Source organism: Jatropha curcas, chromosome 10 (assembly GCF_041381405.1).
Source record: "Jatropha curcas cultivar XTBG-Jc1 chromosome 10, XTBG_Jcur_1.0, whole genome shotgun sequence".
Taxonomy (NCBI): domain Eukaryota; kingdom Viridiplantae; phylum Streptophyta; class Magnoliopsida; order Malpighiales; family Euphorbiaceae; genus Jatropha; species Jatropha curcas.
This window is the reverse complement of record NC_143160.1, coordinates 582,697-601,824: the sequence shown is the minus strand read 5'-3', so window position 1 is coordinate 601,824 and position 19,128 is coordinate 582,697. Positions and strand designations below refer to the sequence as shown.

General features: G+C 36.6%; 5 protein-coding genes across 7 annotated transcripts; 1 reads left to right on the top strand and 4 right to left on the bottom strand.

The window, feature by feature from the left end:
* Positions 1–201: 201 nt before the first annotated feature.
* Positions 202–5,119, top strand: LOC105646191 (peptidyl-prolyl cis-trans isomerase CYP59). Of its 2 annotated transcripts, XM_012232000.3 has the most exons (15): positions 202–379; positions 477–581; positions 761–878; positions 997–1,047; positions 1,292–1,383; positions 1,466–1,565; positions 1,665–1,787; positions 1,890–1,967; positions 2,055–2,101; positions 2,189–2,244; positions 2,840–2,880; positions 3,454–3,559; positions 3,848–3,986; positions 4,071–4,677; positions 4,764–5,119. In XM_012232000.3, the coding sequence occupies exons 1-14, from the start codon at positions 282–284 to the stop codon at positions 4,657–4,659; spliced, it is 1,743 nt and encodes a 580-aa protein (XP_012087390.1). In that variant the 5' UTR covers positions 202–281; the 3' UTR covers positions 4,660–4,677; positions 4,764–5,119. The 2 variants fall into 2 exon arrangements, with proteins under 2 accessions (XP_012087390.1, XP_012087389.1); XM_012231999.3 differs by having other exon boundaries at positions 4,071–5,119.
* A 227-nt stretch (positions 5,120–5,346) lies between these two features.
* LOC105646190 (cyclin-T1-3) lies at positions 5,347–10,479 on the bottom strand. The gene is made up of 7 exons (XM_012231998.4): positions 10,354–10,479; positions 9,280–9,592; positions 8,135–8,216; positions 7,727–7,861; positions 7,095–7,270; positions 6,866–7,017; positions 5,347–6,682 (listed from the first exon to the last, which is right to left on the bottom strand). The coding sequence occupies exons 2-7, from the start codon at positions 9,495–9,497 to the stop codon at positions 5,658–5,660; spliced, it is 1,788 nt and encodes a 595-aa protein (XP_012087388.1). The 5' UTR covers positions 9,498–9,592; positions 10,354–10,479; the 3' UTR covers positions 5,347–5,657.
* A 1,250-nt stretch (positions 10,480–11,729) lies between these two features.
* Positions 11,730–14,424, bottom strand: LOC105646189 (Tetratricopeptide repeat (TPR)-like superfamily protein). Its single transcript, XM_012231997.4, has 3 exons — positions 13,796–14,424; positions 13,459–13,647; positions 11,730–12,932 (listed from the first exon to the last, which is right to left on the bottom strand). Exons 1-3 carry the CDS (start codon positions 13,973–13,975, stop codon positions 12,396–12,398), a joined length of 906 nt encoding a protein of 301 aa, XP_012087387.1. The 5' UTR covers positions 13,976–14,424; the 3' UTR covers positions 11,730–12,395.
* Positions 14,425–14,563: 139 nt separating this feature from the next.
* LOC105646188 (acetylornithine aminotransferase, mitochondrial) lies at positions 14,564–17,458 on the bottom strand. Of its 2 annotated transcripts, none has more exons than XM_012231996.4 (4): positions 17,300–17,458; positions 16,738–17,186; positions 15,618–16,052; positions 14,564–15,259 (listed from the first exon to the last, which is right to left on the bottom strand). In XM_012231996.4, the coding sequence occupies exons 2-4, from the start codon at positions 17,173–17,175 to the stop codon at positions 14,702–14,704; spliced, it is 1,431 nt and encodes a 476-aa protein (XP_012087386.1). In that variant the 5' UTR covers positions 17,176–17,186; positions 17,300–17,458; the 3' UTR covers positions 14,564–14,701. The 2 variants fall into 2 exon arrangements, with proteins under 2 accessions (XP_012087386.1, XP_012087385.1); XM_012231995.4 differs by having other exon boundaries at positions 17,295–17,454.
* A 368-nt stretch (positions 17,459–17,826) lies between these two features.
* Positions 17,827–18,655, bottom strand: LOC105646259 (cell wall / vacuolar inhibitor of fructosidase 2). Its single transcript, XM_012232074.4, has one exon. It carries the CDS (start codon positions 18,515–18,517, stop codon positions 17,975–17,977), a length of 543 nt encoding a protein of 180 aa, XP_012087464.1. The 5' UTR covers positions 18,518–18,655; the 3' UTR covers positions 17,827–17,974.
* Between the last annotated feature and the right edge of the window lie 473 nt (positions 18,656–19,128).

Sequence of the window (19,128 nt, the reverse complement as noted above, 5' to 3'; positions counted from 1 at the left end):
TTTGGGCCGGTCAGTGCCATTTGATGGACCAAAGCGCTGATGGGCTAAACTAACTCACCTCCACTCCACAAACGGATTTTTCCTCAAGAAAATATTGGGCCTAACCATATTCTCATGGATGGGCCTATATCCAGACTTTGTTGTATGGGTCGGTCCGTTAGTTATATTGGCAATAGCAGTCCTTTGCCCGAATTCCTATCAAATTAGCCGACGAGGAAGAATAATCTCGTTTCCCTTCGATTTGATTTTCTCGGTAATCAGACAGAACAAATAGAGAGAAAATGTCAGTGCTCATAACTACGAGCTTAGGAGACATAGTGGTGGATTTATTTACGGAAAAGTGCCCCTTGACCTGCAAGAACTTCTTGAAGCTTTGCAAGTAAGCGTCTCTCATCCTAATTAGTTTATAATCTATGTGTATGCGAATTTATCGTCGAGTAATTTGATAAACTCAATTGCCTAACTTGTCGATTTAGGATCAAGTATTATAATGGCTGCCTATTTCACACGGTTCAGAAGGATTTTACTGCACAGACTGGTGATCCTACTGGTACTGGAGCTGGTGGCGATTCAGTTTACAAGTAAGAGAAACATGCGTATACTTAAATGCCACTGGATTGTGTGAAATTTGTTTCCTCATGGTTTTCTGTTTGTATTTCTCGCATATTAGTTTTTAGATATATTTTGTTTAATTTGAAGCAAGAATATTGTTCGGTCTTTTATTTCGTATGTGATATCATATATGCTGCTTTCCCTTCAGGTTTCTATATGGTGACCAGGCTCGATTTTTCAGTGATGAACTCCATCTTGATTTGAAACATTCTAAGACAGGAACAGTTGCAATGGCCAGTGCCGGAGAGAATTTGAATGCTTCCCAGGTTTAAGATTTTCTTATTTCCATAGTGCTATTTCTGTCTCTTGCATGTATTTACATGAAATTTGTCACTTATTTTTTTCTTTTTTTCCTCCTATTCATGTAATTGTTCTGATTTTCAGTTTTATTTCACATTGCGTGATAGTCTGGACTATCTTGATGGGAAGCACACTGTAAGTATCTAAATTTGATTAACTTGTCTTTTATCCTCGCCTCTATCTTTCCTTTTATCCTTCTCCATGGCTTTGATTATGTGTAGTAGGTAAATCAAGGTGGCCAGCTACAATTAGGAGGAAATGTAATTGAGCAAAAAACAATTAGTATTTTTTAACTTGGAAGATTTAGGGAACTTTCTAGTTTCCATCTCTTCTGTGATAATGTTTTGAAATGGACTGGAGAAAATGCTTTTCATTACAGGTCTTTGGAGAGGTGGCAGAAGGCCTCGAAACCTTGGCTAGGATAAATGAAGCTTATGTGGATGAAAATAACAGGCCATACAAAAATATCCGGTCTGCCATTCTTCTACTATGGATGTGTTATCACTCCTAATGATGTGTTCAGGTCAATGACATACATATTATTTTTGAACAGAATCAAACACACCTATATACTTGATGATCCATTTGACGATCCTTCTCAGCTTGCGGATTTGATTCCTGACTCTTCTCCAGAAGGAAAACCAAAGGATGAGGTAATAGCTGATTCATATTACATATGTATCTTTTCTAAATTCTTTATTTTAACCCTCTGGGTTTTTGATTGTACGGCAATCTATGTATATTATTACTAGGTTGATGATGAGGTGCGGCTTGAAGATGACTGGGTGCCTATGGATGAGCAACTGGGTCCGGCAGAGCTCGAGGAGGTTCTTCGAGCAAAAGAAGCTCATTCTCGTGCAGTTGTACTTGAGAGTGTAAGCATCTAACAAATATTTTTGTCCCTGTTTTCATTATTCTAGATGTGATCTTCTGTCTACGATTCTGTGTTAAGTTATTTTAATTCCCTTGTTTTTCAGGTTGGGGATATTCCTGATGCTGAGATTAAACCTCCTGATAATGTCCTTTTTGTGTGTAAGCTGAATCCAGTTACTGAAGTGAGTCTTTGTTTCTCTATTTCTGTGATGGAGATACTGCAGTCTGTCAGCTTACAGACTTGTAATTGTCCCCTTTTTTCATTGCAGGATGAGGACTTGCATACAATCTTTTCACGATTTGGAACTGTTACATCGTGAGTAATTGAACTTCCTCTAGAACTATTTTATTTGAAATTATGTAATGGCTATATTTAGTTCTCATTGTGAATGAATGGTAGCAGGGCTGAAATAATCCGTGATTACAAGACTGGAGATAGTTTGTGCTATGCATTTATAGGTAAGTGCAATGTTTACTCTTTTTCTGTACTTCTCAATTAATGATATTACAGTTCCAACAAATTTGAGCGGCCTCCATAATCCAGAAATTGGCTTTTAACTTTGATGTTATAGGGTTTTCTGGCTGAAAGAATGAAGTACATGTAGGCTGAAAATAATAGTTGTATTTAATCTTTATCTGAAATACATCTCTCTTACATCACTATCTAAGAATTTTAAAATCATAAATTGAGAGCAAGGTTCTAGGAGTCTTGGAAAAATTTTCACAGCTTGTTAGGTTTTTGGAGAATATGAACGTATAACTACTGGGGAAAATTTTTACTTGATGATAAAAGATTTGTTATTACTTTGTGATCGTTATACTTTGTTCTACATCACAACCCAGCATGATTTGTTATTGTTACTATGTAGTATATGCATTACTTATTGTCAACCACACAATCCCCAGTCCACTTGTCTCTTTGGCATGCACAACGATGTTTTTATCTTCATGCTTGATGGTCAAATCATAGATGTTATGTAATTTCTGTATTGGCATCTTTTTCAACTTCTTTGTTTATTAACAAATTTAATATGCTGTCCTTTTGCCAATCCAGAGTTTGAGGACAAAGAGGCATGTGAACAGGCTTATTTTAAGGTATGTTGAAAGGGTGAGGGTAACCTTTTGTTTTAAAACATGGGATTGTCCTTTCTTCCTTTGGATCTGATTTTCTTGGTGTAACGTGTTCCACGTATCTACTTATGTGTCTTTGGTTCTATAGTTTGACAAAAGAATCTGTTATGACAACTTCACTAGACATGATAATTTAGGGTGCAGTTTAGTAAGCACATACTATTTTAATTTCCTCTAGTATTTTTATTTTCAACATTACATGAGATAGAAGCTCCATTTTTCTCATCTTGTTTTCACAGAACCTGAGTGTTTTACTTTCCACTCTCTAAGCACAACGAACTTATTAGTATCTCGGAGGCACGAATGGTAGATAGAGACATTCTCCTCATTCACATATGCGTGCACAAGGATTGAGAATAATGGAAGTGCAAAATTAACTGAAATTTAGGACAATATAGCTGTCGTAAAGCAGGCATCTGTTTTACTTAAATTTATTATAGTCTTGCTCGTTGAATAACGTCAAGTTTGGCCATCTAGCTATTTGCTTTTATTATAAACATTAGTTTGCAAACCTTGGTTCATTTTATTTTATGGCAGATGGATAATGCTTTGATTGATGATAGAAGGATACATGTGGATTTTAGTCAAAGTGTTGCTAAACTATGGTCTCAATACAGGGGCAAAGGCAGTCGAACCAATAAAGGTAAAATTGGCTGTCTGTGTATGGTTAACTGGTATTGGCTTGCAACCTTTGTTGTAGTCAGGCACCCATGTCCACTGAAATAGTCATTCACCTGATTTTCTTTCCCATATGGTTTGCCTTACCAAGCCAGAAGACCACATATGCACGCACAAACAAACACATACTATCTCTGTTACACAGACTGAGATTTTTCTCTTTTTGCTCCTTGGGGAAAGTTTGGTTTTTGGACCTGTGAATAGGGTGTAATCTCAGATTTACCAGTCAAGCTAACCCTACCTGTTGATGTAGGAGGAGGTTGTTTTAATTGCGGTGCTCCTGACCACATAGCCAAGGATTGCACCGGAGATCCCGGCACCAAGCAACTCAAACCTCCAAAATACATTCTAAAGGATGATAACCAGCAGCATGGTGGAAATAATAAGTCAAGGTTGGTAATCTTGCATTTCTGTGCTTGTGTCGTGTGTGTTTGTGTATGTCAATGAGTGTTTGACAGCAAAACAAACTTTTGCAGATATGAAATGGTCTTTGATGGAGAAACTCCAGAAAGTCCTAAACGAGAAAAGAAGGATGGACGCCATGATGGAGAGAGACAGAGGATTCACAGAAGAAGTCCAGAAGACCTGAAACACAGGGATGAAAAAAAGAAAGATTCAGGTGACAGGCGCAGGCAGAGTGACAGAAGTAAGGGATACAGGGACGATGATAGACATCGTGAAAGGAAAACCAGTCGCAGTCGGTATCCTGAGGAGCAAATCGATAGAAGAAAGGAACGAGATGATGAAAGAGGACATGATCGAGATTACAAAAAGAGAAGTTCTGATGTTGAAGGCCGTAGAGATGGGAGGGACAATGAAGGTTATAGAAAGAGAACAGCAAATGAGGATAGTCGTAAGGAGGGATTTGGGGATGATAACAATTTTAAAAGGAGGTATATGGATAGTAATGACAGACGAGACAGAAGGGATGAACCCAGTCACAGAAATTATGATGACTCCAGAGGCAGGAGGGAAGGGCGAGAACATAGGAGCCAAGGCATAGAAGGTGTTGATGATCATGAACATGATCGTGATAGAAGGCATCGAAGTGACAGAAGAAGATGAAATCTTGCCTTAAACATGGTTCTGAAATCTTAAACTTGGTTCGTCATCAATTCCTCTAATTACTCGTCACTCATTGACTCCTTGAATCTATCATATCTTTGTAGGTAAGCCCTCAAGTAAGCCTGAAATCTTTGGGAGAAGTGATTTCACTTGAAAATTGAAAAAAAATCTGTGGAGAGTATTCCTCTGGAAAAAAAATTTCCAATTTTTCTTTTTCCCTCTGGTGAGTATCCTGATGATTTTCCTATATTTCAACCCACAATATCTTTTGCTCGATTGCTTTAATTCTCAGAGTCTAACTGCGTCTAAAATAGGAAAATTAAATACCATCAGGGGGCAGAATCGGAAGATGTAATCTGTTAGAAATATTTTGTTGTAAGCTTTGCTGTGAAGAATTCTGTGGAGTTTTCAGTTTTCTTTGTCCTTTATAATTTCGATTGGAGGTGACTGATTTCGCTAACGATCAGACCAAATGTTAGAGAGGTTTTGAAGAAAATTCTTTTAAACACGAATAAAAAAATGGAGAGCTCTTCATACATTATTAGAAATTTGTGCGGCTCAATTGTGACCTGAATGCCTACCCAATTGGGGAAAATTTTTTAAGTGTCAGGAAACTAAAAACAGCAGACATCAATGTATATATGATTGAAAAATTCCAACGACACAGTTTTTTAATGGATCATCACCTCTACAAAATTATAATTTATTATACATGAATAACGACCTCCAAACGTTCTAAAAGAGACTAGTGATGGCAGGAACGTTGCAGTGTAAGACAATTTCGAACTCCGATCAATGCATTTCCATTCTTACAAATTATATGGAAGTTCAGTCCAAATAATCAACTCAAAAAACAGGCCCTCCATTGTTTATACCCCTGTATTTGTTATACTCTCACCACATGATTGATGACAGCTGATAGCCACTGTGACCTTCGAAACAATTATAATCATCCAAAGAGAACTTACCACTATGCTCCAAGGAACAATGCCACCCCCTCAGACGTGATTTTCTGGTACATGCCTTTTATGATCTCTATCCACATACCCAAGTCGGCTCATCCTGCTACGGTCATCTAAGTAGTCATGATTATTCCGATGCTTGCCCTCAGGCACTTTATCCGGTGATGACTTTCGCTTGCGATTGCTTGATTTGGGGGAGTGGAAACCCTGATCAATATCATCAGGAACTTCACCCTCTTCCATATTGTTGAAATCTGACTTGTGTTTTGATAACTGCCCCTTCATTCCCGGAAGTTCTCCATCCCCGGAATCCTCTTGATGTTTCTCAAGATGTGAGTTCTCTTGTTCTTGCCTGTCCGAGGGTTTAGACCAGCTTTGCCTCCTGTCCCGCTTATTCTTTTCACTCTCAGCAGCTAGTTCAATACCAGCCTCCAGCTCCCTCTCAATGAGATCATCCTCATCCAAGAAGTCTGTTTTCCGAGTCACATCACCTCTGGACTTCTTTCGTTTCTCCAGTGCTGCCTTCACTTTGTCTCTGTCAATTTTTTTAATAGCGTCTTGGGGGGACTGGCCTATTGTACCTTCTCTATTTTCTAGGTTTCGACCAAAATGTTTGTCTTTTAATTCCCCTGCTTCACTTATTTCACCCCTTGCAATATTCCTTTCCTGGTCTTCCTTCCCATGTGATGCAGGTCTCAATGTGTTTTGAGCTTCCCCCATATTCTCATGGCGAGGCACTGTATCCATTTCATAGTCTACATAATCTGTGGATTCACCACCAGCATTGTGATCAGAGGCACTTATCATCTCTCCGCTTAAATGCTCATTACCTTGATTATGGGTGGCTTTTGGTGCCCCACTACGATTATCTGCAAGTGATATTGACTTTGAGGTTCCAGGTCTTGAAGTGATATCTCTATTAGTTGTTGCAAGTTCTTCCTTGCCAGACGAAGCTTTTGACGTGGCCTGATGAGTCGCCCCACCTACAGTGCTTCCTTCAGCTTCATTGTTAGTTGAAGGTCGGTTCTGCTCATACAGTTCCAGCATCTGATTGCTCACCTCTGCAAGAAGTAAGTTCAGGTCATGCCAAAACCACCAAATTCAAAAGGCACTATAAAAAAGGCTTGCATGATCATTACCGCTATCCACTTAAATTGCAATGAATTATGAGAGAGGGAGGGAGGAAAGGAAAATTCTTTGAAGAAAAACATGCACATGTATTTGCAAGAAATGAGAACACCAACCCTCCAATTGCCGCGGGGTGACATCAAACTCTTGCCACCAGACTTTCTCGCCATCTGATGGAAGCTTTACTTTGAGGAACTTCGCAGCAAGGAAAATGGCACCTGCCGCAATGTGGTGGGGCTTAAATTGCAAGCAAAGAGATGTGCGCAGTCTGCATGCCGCATCTCCCCAATCAAGAAGAGAGAATAAAAAAAGTGTATATGGACTAAAATAAGCAATTTATCATACCCATCATTCACAAAATTCCACGCAACCTGAGCTAGGGCATTTTGAGCAACCTTAAATTTTTTTATTGCATCAACAAGAGGTTTATATGGATGCTGCACATTTAGATCAAAACCCAGAGTTGCAAGTACAACTCTCTCACCCAGTAAAATTAATTCTTTCTGCTGTTCATATACCTCCTGCATGACAAATATTGATACATAAATGACAAACAGAATAAAACCAAATAATAATAATACAAAAAGCAGTTTATATGGGAAAAAATGAACCTCAAAAAGAATGGAGGCTACAATCCCAGCATAATTCAGTAAGAAATTATATATGCTAAAGGTCTAAAGCAATGTAGAAAGCAAATTGATTACCAGAGTAATCTAGAAGAATAGGTAAACATGCTGTAGCTTTGGGATTTTAGCAAGGTTCACTATGATTTCCTTTGGGATATAGACAACTGATCAAGGGGATGGGGATGAGACTGTGTATGTTGGGTCAAAGTCATGAATACAAGGGGGAAAAAGCAAAAGCAAATTTGTTTTCAGGGGCGAGAAGGAAAAAAATAACACACACAGACAACATAAGTGATGCAAGTCAAGAATGGTGAGAAGTTCCTTGACAGGAACACCAAAGAGGTATATTACCTTTTGCTTGATCCTCTGAACAGCTTCAGGATCCTTTTTATGGATAATTTCATAAGAAACGAGGATTACATCTTTTAGTGGACGAGGAGTCTCCTCCACCTTCCCCGCAAGAAACATACACACTGTAGCAATAGTCTGTAAGATATTTCATGAGGAATTAGATACTGAAATGGTAATTTCTATTTTTAAACCTACATATCAGCCTTTTCTAGATAAACAAATACATATATGCATGCCAAAGGGTGTTTCAGTCCAAGTGAAAGGGGGATATGAAAGCAAAAGAATTGCAGAAAGACATGGAAAATGGACACAACCATATTAGCTATAATTACTGTCAGACTTCACCTCAATTATAGATTAAATAATCATTCACAACCAGTTTCATATTAATAACTAACAAAAGCTCACCCTTCTATCATTCTTTGCATGGGATTGCCGAAGAAAGAATCGGTGACAGAAAATTATTGCTGTAGCAATTGTTAGCTGGGGCCTGCATTTTAAGAAATTCAAGGCTCATCAAGCCAAACCAGCGAAGACAAATTCATTAGCCACACTTGACACTTAACTACATGTAAAGTAGTGAAAATTTACGTTGCAGTAGAAAAGCACTGAAAATAAGATAAACCATCAAGGGGAGGCTAAAGCCACCTACTAACAATGGTACTTGCAAAACTATCTCAAGTTAAAAGCAAGATGTGACAAAAGAGGGGTAAGAAATTACAAAGTATTGAACCTCAGATGGCTAAGTTGGCAAGTCTAAAGGAATTAATAACTAAAATGCCCAGTCTCTCTCTTTTGCAGGAGTAAGCTCAGAATTGAGGCCAGCAGGCCAGTGGATGAACTGGAAGACATTCAATCAAGAAGGTTGGGATTGGGGGAGACAAAAGTAGGTAGTCCTAACGAAGCATTTCCAGCACAATGTTGCAAAGTTCACAGAAATCTCTTCAGAGAAAATCTGCTAAGGATGTAGACAGAGGGTATAAGGACCATTAATCATCAATATTTGTACAGGCTACTCATGAGTGTGGGTAGCTAAACATTTTTTGACTGGTTAGATATTTAAAAGTTACAAAGTCAGTACTTCACTTTTGGCATGGCTGTTGGTGTGAAACACCTGCTTATGTGATTTCCTGAATTTTTTTTCAGCAACAATATTTTACAAGGCAAGTTCAACTCTCTTTAGAACTTTGCCATTCTCTTGTTAGAAAACTTTTCCCACTTCTATAAAATCCCCACATATTTTGCTAATTATTTATTCCAAAAGAGTATTTATCTCAAAAAAAAAAAAGAAAACATAAATAAAATAGATTGAAGCATTGCATAGTATGTGCATAACTTGGTGTGTGCACGCATGTGCTCACATGCATAATATGAAACCATGTATATGATAATTAAATGAAAACAGACAAGTAATTGGATCATGCAAAAGTAATCTGATCTCTAACCACCCTCGTCGTTAAATAAATGAATGAACAGACATTCATATATACCCATGTCAAAGCATTAGAACTTTACAGAAAAAAATGAGGCACAATTCCATATTGAGGACTCACACTTTAAGTCTCATGCCCAAATCTTGTAGAAATGTACAGTAGGATTTGCGTAGATAAGTCTCCTTCTTCAAGTCGATGCCATCTCGTCTGGATGGAGAGTTATCTTCAATTTCCTTTCTAGAGAAGTACCAACGGCCACCTTCCTCTGGTTTTTCCTGAGAATATTTCTGCAGGTTTGTACCATGATGAGGGGCATCACCAGGCAGAGAGTTAGCCATGTATCCTTCCACAACTAATTAGTCCAAAATTTATGTAAAGAATTTGTATACGAGACAAATGTGTTGATTAAATAAGCATGTCCTACAGGAGCTCCCTGCACAGTGCCATCAATGAATCAAAATCAGAAACAACTTAAGCATAATCTCAGACATTGAGGGGGACAGGTGAAGATAGAAAGTAAATGCAATGAAAGAAACTACCAACACACAGGTGAACGAAGTAATTTCAAGCTATGTATGTGGATAATTTATCAACAATGTAGACAGTATTTATAACTCAAATCCATAAATTATACTAAGCCAGTAATTTATCACCCTTCATGGTCCATGCAACTGTTTAATTTAGTCATACAAACAGTTTTGATATGTGTAGGTACCCATATCATAAGTGTCATCTTTCATGGACCCATGACCTAGACTTTTGTATCCCAAGAGCCAGAAGATGGCTGACACCGTTTGGTCGTTGAGATACTGTGTTCATATAATATAATTTAACAACTACAATAAAGCTAACCAAAATCTAACGTTTAACCCTCAAATTCCTAAATATAATACAAGACAAATCTTCAAAGTCCAAAATAGGGATATAAATCATACAAATCCAGCATACAATTTGTTCCAATTATTTTCACCAATGGTAATTGCTCTCAATTGAGATAAACAAAACCCTAAGTATCCTACAGAATTAAGAAGAAGAAGCAGCGGGATTTGCCTTGTGAGAGCCCGAAAGAAGATAAGCAAGAAGAAATCGACAAGCGACTAAAATCAAATACTGCAAGGCATAAACAACGAAGCACAACATGCATATAGTTTGTGCATATACAGAAAGAGAAGATGAGAAAGAAAGAAGACGTACCTTGAAGCTCGAACGAGTGAAGAAGAGAGAGAGCGAAAAAAGAACAATTCCGATTTAGGGTTTATATTTTATACCATCAGCGATGTTGAGGCCCATGCGTTTATTTTATTTTTATTTGCCCTTTTCTCTGGAACTAAAAAAAAAAAAAGTTCATTGCACGTTTTTTTACCCATATGTTGAATTAAATTATCTACAATGGTGACCTTAATTTTTTTTTTTTTTTTTTTTGAGAATGTTAAAATATAAATTTTTAATATTTAATAACGACATATTAAAGTTACATTTTGGAAGGTTAAATTTATATACGTGAAAAATGAAGTTAACAACATTGTTACACTTAATTATAAAAACATTTCATTGATTAATTTTCAAAAAAAAAAAAAAATTACTTTCGTTTACACAATTCATTTTAATCGTTTTATTAATTATTTTTAAATAATGTTTGTATTTTACATTTATTGATACTTAAATTTATATGGTAAAAGTTTTAAAATATTAAGAAAAAAAATATATAAACGAAAATGTATTATCTTAATTATCACACAACTTTTCATAAAATTAATTACACACAAAGTTTGTATTTATTACAAAACAAATGTTTATAATTAACTATAATAACTTAGTATTCCTATAATTTATTTAAAAAAAATTATAAAAGCATTTTTTTTTTTTTTGCGAGAATATTAAAAGATTTTCACGAGAATGTTAAAGAATAAATAAATAAAGATAAAGATAGATATTTGTAGTTGTGTACCATTTTATTTCCACCTAAAATTAATTATAACAACTTAATTGGTTTCAAAATATATAATAAAGATGCATCAAGAGTACAAAACACTATAAAGATGATAAGTTGATTTTGGTAATTATTTATTGAAGATTTCGTTTTTAATATCAAAAGAACAGACTTAGATGATTTATATAGCCCATATTCAATAATTATAAGTTAGTTATTTAATAATTTATAGAGGTAAATTGATTAAACATTTCTTCAATTTTGGGATTTATTTTTTAAAGATTTGGATTTCCATATTATTTTCTTTTAAGCTCAATCTAAATCCAGCAAGTCTAAAAAGTCTAGATATAATTTTGCCAGACTCCCCAAATGAGCCAACGATACTGATTTTTGGAAAAGAATGTCAACCAACTCTAGAAGGACATCATTTTCATAAGAATGAGAATAAGAAGTTTTAAATTTTACAGAAAATATACATATTTGAAGCAAATAAGCCACCTGCCTAGCATTCCTACCTTCAAGCAGACAAAATTTATAAGAAAAAAAAAAAAAAAAAAGACACCCTTTATCTTACCAAGAACTAATAGATAGAGTTCTAGTGTTTTAACTGTCAGCAGAAACAATATAACAATCCAACAACTGAAAGGTGCACTTCAACATTTTATAGATTTACCTTTAAAAAAAAATCCAGATTTCAAGTACAAGAATGTAATAAATACACAAGCAGGTTGTTAATTACAATATTATAAGAACTAACACCTGATCCTTATTCAATTGAGAAGTTGAAGGGTTAGAGAATATCTAAGCTTCCAAATTGCTACTTTAGCCAGTTAGTGTCCTATAAGGCAGGGTTGCAGCCTCCACCATTGGCGACCAAGGAAACACCTGAGACATTCCGTCATCACAGAGACAGAAAGCGTAATTACATCACAGAAAGACAATAGCTCCGAGCCTCCGCTTTTAGCCATCTTATAAATGTACAGTTGTTGGTAGTCTGCTTCTTCACCAAACAGAAACATAAGGTAGCCATATATAGAGAGAATGAGGTTGAGACAAATGAAGCTTGTTCTGTTTTCAAAACTTGAGAGCCATACTCTCCAATTTCCAAGAATCATCAAGATGATCATTGGCTCACCAGTTCCAAAGTTCACATGTGTCAAAGATGGTTTTCTGGACTTCCAGAGTTTTTGGCATGATATTTATCAGGGATCTTCCAACCAAACTTTTCCAAGCCACAAGTACCTTGACTTCTCACTGTGGTATGATAGTGAAAATTGCTGCCATCTATGTCAGTACTCTGTGTATCTCATTTCACTGATCGGACACCAACAGTTCTTACACGGAACCGATACTGAGGCTGCGATTCTTCCTCATCATCATCGTCATTGTCCTCTTCACTTGAATCATCTTCAACTCTGTCCCAGCGAGCATAATCCAAAGTGGAGTGCCCCTTTGGTTTCGGGATTGCTTGCCATGCTTTGGAATGCTGATCGGATGATTCTTTTTTCCTCTGTGCTTGAGCTATAACTTCAGCAGCAAGAGTCTTTCTGGGCTCAACTTTCCGCTGTGCTTGAGCTATAACTTCAGCAGCAATTGTCTTTCTTGGCTCAAGCTTTTGCTCCCTATTTATTTCAGGAGTCCTGTTGATGATTGGTATTTTAGGCACAACAACTTCAGTATTAACAGTAGACCTACACGGCTCAGTCTCTTGAATAGTTCTGACTATTTCAATAGTCGCATCTTCTTCTCCATTTTGTTGATCTTTCTCCTTACATAATTCTGCTTCATCCTTTTCTTCCTCTTCTTCCAACTCAGCTTCAGATTCAGGTATTGGAGCAAGAGACTTCCTTAAGCAAAACAAGATTATTTCTTTAACTGACAGCAGGAGATTATTATTTACAAATTCACAGTCTTGGTCAACGAACATTATTATCAATTAAATTAGCGTCAACAGGAATTTGCACATTAAGAGACTCGATCATTGTTGGGCAATACAAGAAATTCCAGATGCACATCAACATGTAAAGCAAACTTCCAAGGCAAAAAAAAAAAAAAAAAGGGTTTGCCTGAAGCTAGTTGAAGCTGTTAAGCAACCCAAAACATACTAATGACAAAACACAACATTTAGCAGCTGCACATAAGTGCCAACTTGCAATCACTTTTGACCTATCATTTGTCACCGCACACCAGCAAGAAATCTATCCAAAACAGCTACCTTAATTTGATAGCTAGTAATGACCAAGCAAATTTAATTATGTAGTTTAATACGCAAATGACAAGGTGATAACTCTTTCTTGATCTTGGATACCTCTAATATTATGATATAACATTCATTTGAATAAAATTAGCTAAAGATTAGGAGGGTATACCAATTGCGTCCTCAATCGAGCTTCAAGATTTCGATAAACTTCTGATGACGGATTCAACTCCATAAGTCTGTTCACATCAAACAGAGCAGAGTGGTACTCCTTGAGGGTGACGAGTGTTTGCGCCCGCAGCATCAATGCTCCGACGTGATCTTGATCAAGCTCAAGCACCGATGTACATTCCTCAGCTGCCTATCATCAAAGTCAGGAATCAACACAAAGAAAATACAGCTTCTAGAACCAAACAAAGAAAATCAACACAAAAGCAACAGAAATCATTTTTTTTTTCAAATTGAAATGTTGAAATTATTAAAGTACCTAAAAACAAAAAAGAGAGTACCTTTTTGAAATCGTGCAATTTCAAATAACAAGCAGCTCTATTACTATGCAAAGCAATCTTCTGGGGTTTGGTTTTGGCCATAGAAAGCGCCTCTGTGTAAAACCCTAGCGCTTCCTCGTAATTTCCGTCTCTGTACATCTGGTGAGCCGTCTCGATCTTGCTCAACGGAGCAGATGCCATGATTACAGATCAAAAGAAGCCAATCTACTCCGAGCCGTCAGAAGCTCAAAGATAGAAATGGTAGAGCTATGAAATGAAACAGGTGTTTTCAAAAAACAGAATGATTGAGCTCTCTAGGTGTGAGACAGACAAGAAAAGGATCAGACAGAGAACGTGGAGCAATTATAGCATTGTGATTAGCTAAGCATTCCGCACATAAGACGCAGATTTTCTTGCATCTACTTTTTTTCGTCTGAAATCTGACTTTTAAATCTAATTTTTATTGATGTGGCATTGTAATTTTTTTTCTTTTTGCGTGCGTTACGTGTTACTTGTTAGGTTGCTTTTTTCAATTTTTTTTTTTTTTTTTTTAAGTAGGAAAATTTGGTAAATTGAAGGTGGCATCATGCGGGCTTCGAGTGTTACCGGAATTAACTTCTCACAAAAATGGGCCAACTAGGCCCAGATATCCCGCTGATCATGATGCAAAACGGCTACTGTTAGTGACCTAATGGAGACCACGAGGACGTTGGGGGCCACTTCTGTGGGGCCATTGTTAGAATTTTCAATTTTGGATGTATAATTTTTGCAATTACAATTGAGAGAGCATTTCACCTTATAATCCAATTATTAAGAGAGAAGTGGGAGGACACAGAACTACAATATAGCGTTTTGATTATGCAATAGGTACAACACCAACAAATCAATCTTACAAAATGTGAAAGATTTCTACCTGCATCTTACGGGTTAAATTTTCTCCTCCTCCTGTTTTGGACCTGTCTCATCCAGCGCTGGCAATGAATTTTGCAGAAGCTCTGCTGCAAGATCAAGTTCCTGCTCTGTTATGGTCAAAGGTGGCACAAGTCTCACAACATTTCCTTTTCCAGCAGTTAACACCAGAAGGCCAGAATTTCGGCATGCATCCACAAGTGGTGAGGCTGGTAGATCCAATTCAATCCCAATAATCAGTCCTAGTCCTCGAATTTCTTTCACATGTGAGTTTCCACCTAGCTTCTGCTTTAAAATTTCTTTGAAGTGCAGCCCTTTCTTAGACACACTGGTCAAGAAAGCTGGATTCGAGATCTTCTCTAGAACGGTAAGGGCAGCATTACAGACAAGAGGTCCACCAGCAAAAGTACTTCCATGATCACCAAAATTTATAGCCGAAGCAACTCTTTCAGTCACCAATGTGGCTCCAATAGGTAAGCCTCCAGCAAGTGGTTTGGCAAGTGTCATTATATCTGGAAAGACACCATATGCTTCATGGGCCCACAGATATCCAGTTCTGCCTAAACCGCATTGCACCTTCAGAATAAGGAGAATAACTGAGTTTGATGAGAATCCGTTTTGACTAATTTCATGAACATGAATAAAGCATAGCCAAAATTGTACATTAAATAGAGTTTAATACCCAAAGCAGTTAAAAAGCACATTCTTTGTAATAAATTTAGCAGATTAAAATAATATAATGCAGCCAATTTTAATCTTCACCCACTGTATCAGACACAAACACATGTAGTTTACGAGCATATATATTCAACAAAAGTAGACTGTGCCTCCATATACAAGCACATGAAAGCACTAATTTTTTTTTCAAAATCCAACTGTCATTCTGTTCTATACAGATGTTTATTGCAAATTGATACTGAAAAAAGCTGATTACCTCATCAAAGACCAGGAGAGCCCCAGCATCATCACAAGCAACCCGCAAAAACTCTAAAAATTCCTTTGTTGCACTATAGATGCCACCTTCACCCTGGAGAGGTTCAACAAAAACTGCAGCAGTTTTCCCTTTTCGAATTAATTCTCTTGCCGCATCTATATTGCCATACTCTGAAAAAGTGATCCCTGGCATCAGAGGCTCAAAAGGTGATCTATATTGTTTTTTGCTTGTCAGGGCAAGTGCACCCATGGTCCTCCCATGGAAACTATTGGAGAAGGATATGAATTCTGTGGCTGGCTCTGCAACTTTAGAGTTTGAGTGTCTCTGGTACTTCCTAGCAAATTTGATAGCTGCTTCATTTGCTTCAGTTCCAGAATTTGTAAAAAACACACGGTCAGCAAAAGAGCAAGCTACTAGACGCCTAGCAAGGTCCACCTGCAGCAACACTGGAAGTAATTGTCAGCTTAAGAAAAGATTTAGCACTCAATTCACATAAATTCCGCCATCCAAGAATAACATGAATACAGAGAATAAGAACCATTCTCATTCTTCCTTAATGTCTACAGAAAATTCATGCCATAGTTTCTCCAGAATTATGAACAACTTGATTCAGTTCTTAGATATCACATTTCTTAATTCCAGTGCGCAAAGATCACGCCACACAATCACCAGTAACATTTTAGTAGCCATGAACTATAGATAGGAAAATAAATGTTTTTCCTTAATGTGAAAATCAAAACCAATACAAGGTACAGAGAGAAACTATTTTTGTGTCTAGTTACTTCAAACTTGCTTTAAGAAGCCTAAGTTTTCCCCAAAATAATCGCAGTTCAAGATAATAGGATGGGCACTTGAGGCTATACTTAGTTTAATCATCAGTCAAGTATTTAACTTTTTTAATAATTGTTTCCTTTCACATGTATCAGATACTTGTTAACACTTCTTAAATCCAGCTTGCTACAAACTTTAAATCCAATTCAAGATCAAAGAAACCAATTTCTTAAAATTCCCAAACTCCCTCAGCAAACAAACAACCATAAACGCAAGTTGAAAAATTAGAAAAAGGGAAAAAAAAAAAAAGAAAAAGAAAAAGAAAAGAGGGAATCATGGATTATCGAACCTGAGGAATGGAGTAATAGACATTACTGACATGGGTCAACACATTAGCCTGCTCAACAACGGTCTTTACCCAATCAGGATCAGAATGCCCCAACGCATTCACAGCAATCCCTGAAGTTAAGTCTAAATACTCCCGCCCTTCAACATCATATAATTTGCAACCTTTGCCACTAGCCAAAACCACCGGTGCTCTCGCGTAAGTCCCGACCATAACCCTTCCCTCCGCCTCTATCACCTCCTTGCTCTCCCTCAACACCCCGATTTTTCCGGCACTGTCCGGCGCTTTCACGTCCACGTTAAGACATGAGGCGGCGATTGGCTTCCGACCGTTGAATTTTACCACTAGTCGCCTTTCTAGACTCTCTCGATTGAATGAACGGCGGAGATTAAGTGACTGGGAAATTGAAGTGTTCGAATAAATGTGCAACGAAGAACTCATTTCGTTTTTAACTGCAATTCAAAATGCAATCATATATCACTAATTCAATCCAATGAGAAACAAAACAGAAGTGAGCTTTTCCACTATTTAGAACTAGAAGTCGATATTCAGGCTTTTACCTTACCGTACAGACTTTCTGCTTCAGTATCAGTACTTCTCAATTTCTGGTAAGTGATGGCGGCTCTGTTGTTTTCTTCTTCGACAGAGAGAGGAGATGCAAGGGAAACGATAAATGGTCCTCAGTCTTACTAGTGGACGTAACAGCATATCCAATCGAAGCCCAGTCCACTATTGGTACCTGTCCCATAGTAGAAAAGTATAAAGTCCAACGTCTTCTTTCTTTCTTTCTTTCTTTCTTTCTTTATTTTTTTTAAAAGAAAAAAATCAAATGAATATGGCAAAATTTTGAGCCAATTATGGGTGGAAATGAAATTAATTTACTAATTTTAATTAATTGAATTTAGGGCAATGATATTCAAGTTAGAATCCCTAGTTGGAGCTCAATTAATTAAAAAAAATGAACTAATTTAAAATATAGGTGATGAGTAATTTTAATTTTATATTTTTAACTAAATATCGAGAGATAATTAATTATCTATTATTCATTTTAGATAGAAAAATTTTATTTAATTTGCATTAAAATAACTCTCAAGTCACAAAATATATATTTAATTAACACATAAAAACAATTAAGAGGCTGTCATAAAATAAAGAAAATAAAAAGCTTAGATTATATTTCTCTCTCTCTCTCTCTCTCTCTCTCTTGATACACTAACATATTTAACTTAAAAACAATTAGCTAGAGCCTGTCAATGATTCTCATAGCAGCCTCAGAAAGATCTTCATAAACTTTCATTTCATAAGCAATACTTTCTGGAAGATGCCATGTTTGGTTCATCTGAAAATTCGTAATGCATGTAAGTTGAAAACTGAGAGCTGTGAGAACAAAATGCCCAGCCTTATCATAATCCCCACTCTTCAACTTAGAAACCACCATAGATAGATCCACACAAGCTAGATAATACCCTTGGCTGCAAGCTTGAAACACAGACTTTAAATTCTCGTCTCCAACTCGATGAACTAGAACTGACATTTTGGTTGCCAAGTGTTTTGAATGGTTACTTACACAGTTGGTGATAATAGTAGCAATCCCTAGCTCGTTGCTAGCTGAGGCCGTAGGGTTCGATTTTAGACACTCCATACACACTTCTGGAGTTTCTGTGTTGTGACATTCACACTCGATAATATCTTCGTTTGCTGAAATAAGCTTTTCTGTATGAATTAGAGCAACCACGGTAAGTAGAAGACGAAGATGATGAATGGAATTTGCAAAAGAAGCCATTAATTGTTTGGTTTCTGTATTGTATGGTACTATATAATGATTTGAAATTGGGATAATTGTATAATTGGTACATGATTTTTGTTAGTTTTTTCTTTTGGCCATTTCATGTTGACCGGTCCCAAAAGTAACTTGTTAGTATACATGAAACTCGTGAAATATGTAATTAATGAGTCAATTCACATTTATATCCACCAAATCATACCTTATATACGTTGATCACAAATGGATTCTTTGTTGTCAGCGGTTGATATATGGCAGTTACACTTCTCCTTCAATCTCCCTTATATATGGAAACTAAAATCATATTTGCATATTAATTTGCATTAATTATAGGACATTAAAATTACTTATTTATTCTTGTGTTTGGTGAATATATATATATATATATATATATATATATAGCAGCTGGGCTAATGGTTGTTCAACGTCACTGTACTGCTCAAGCAACACCAAACGAAAACGTTAGTTTGTTGAAAGCCTGATGTATATTCTTAATTTTCTCTTAAAAAAATCCAACAAAAGAGTTTTGACTATTTGACCAGTCAGTCATGGTCTAGGTACTGACGTTTGACGATGAAAATTTCACGATAGTAAGTCTAATATTTCTCCCA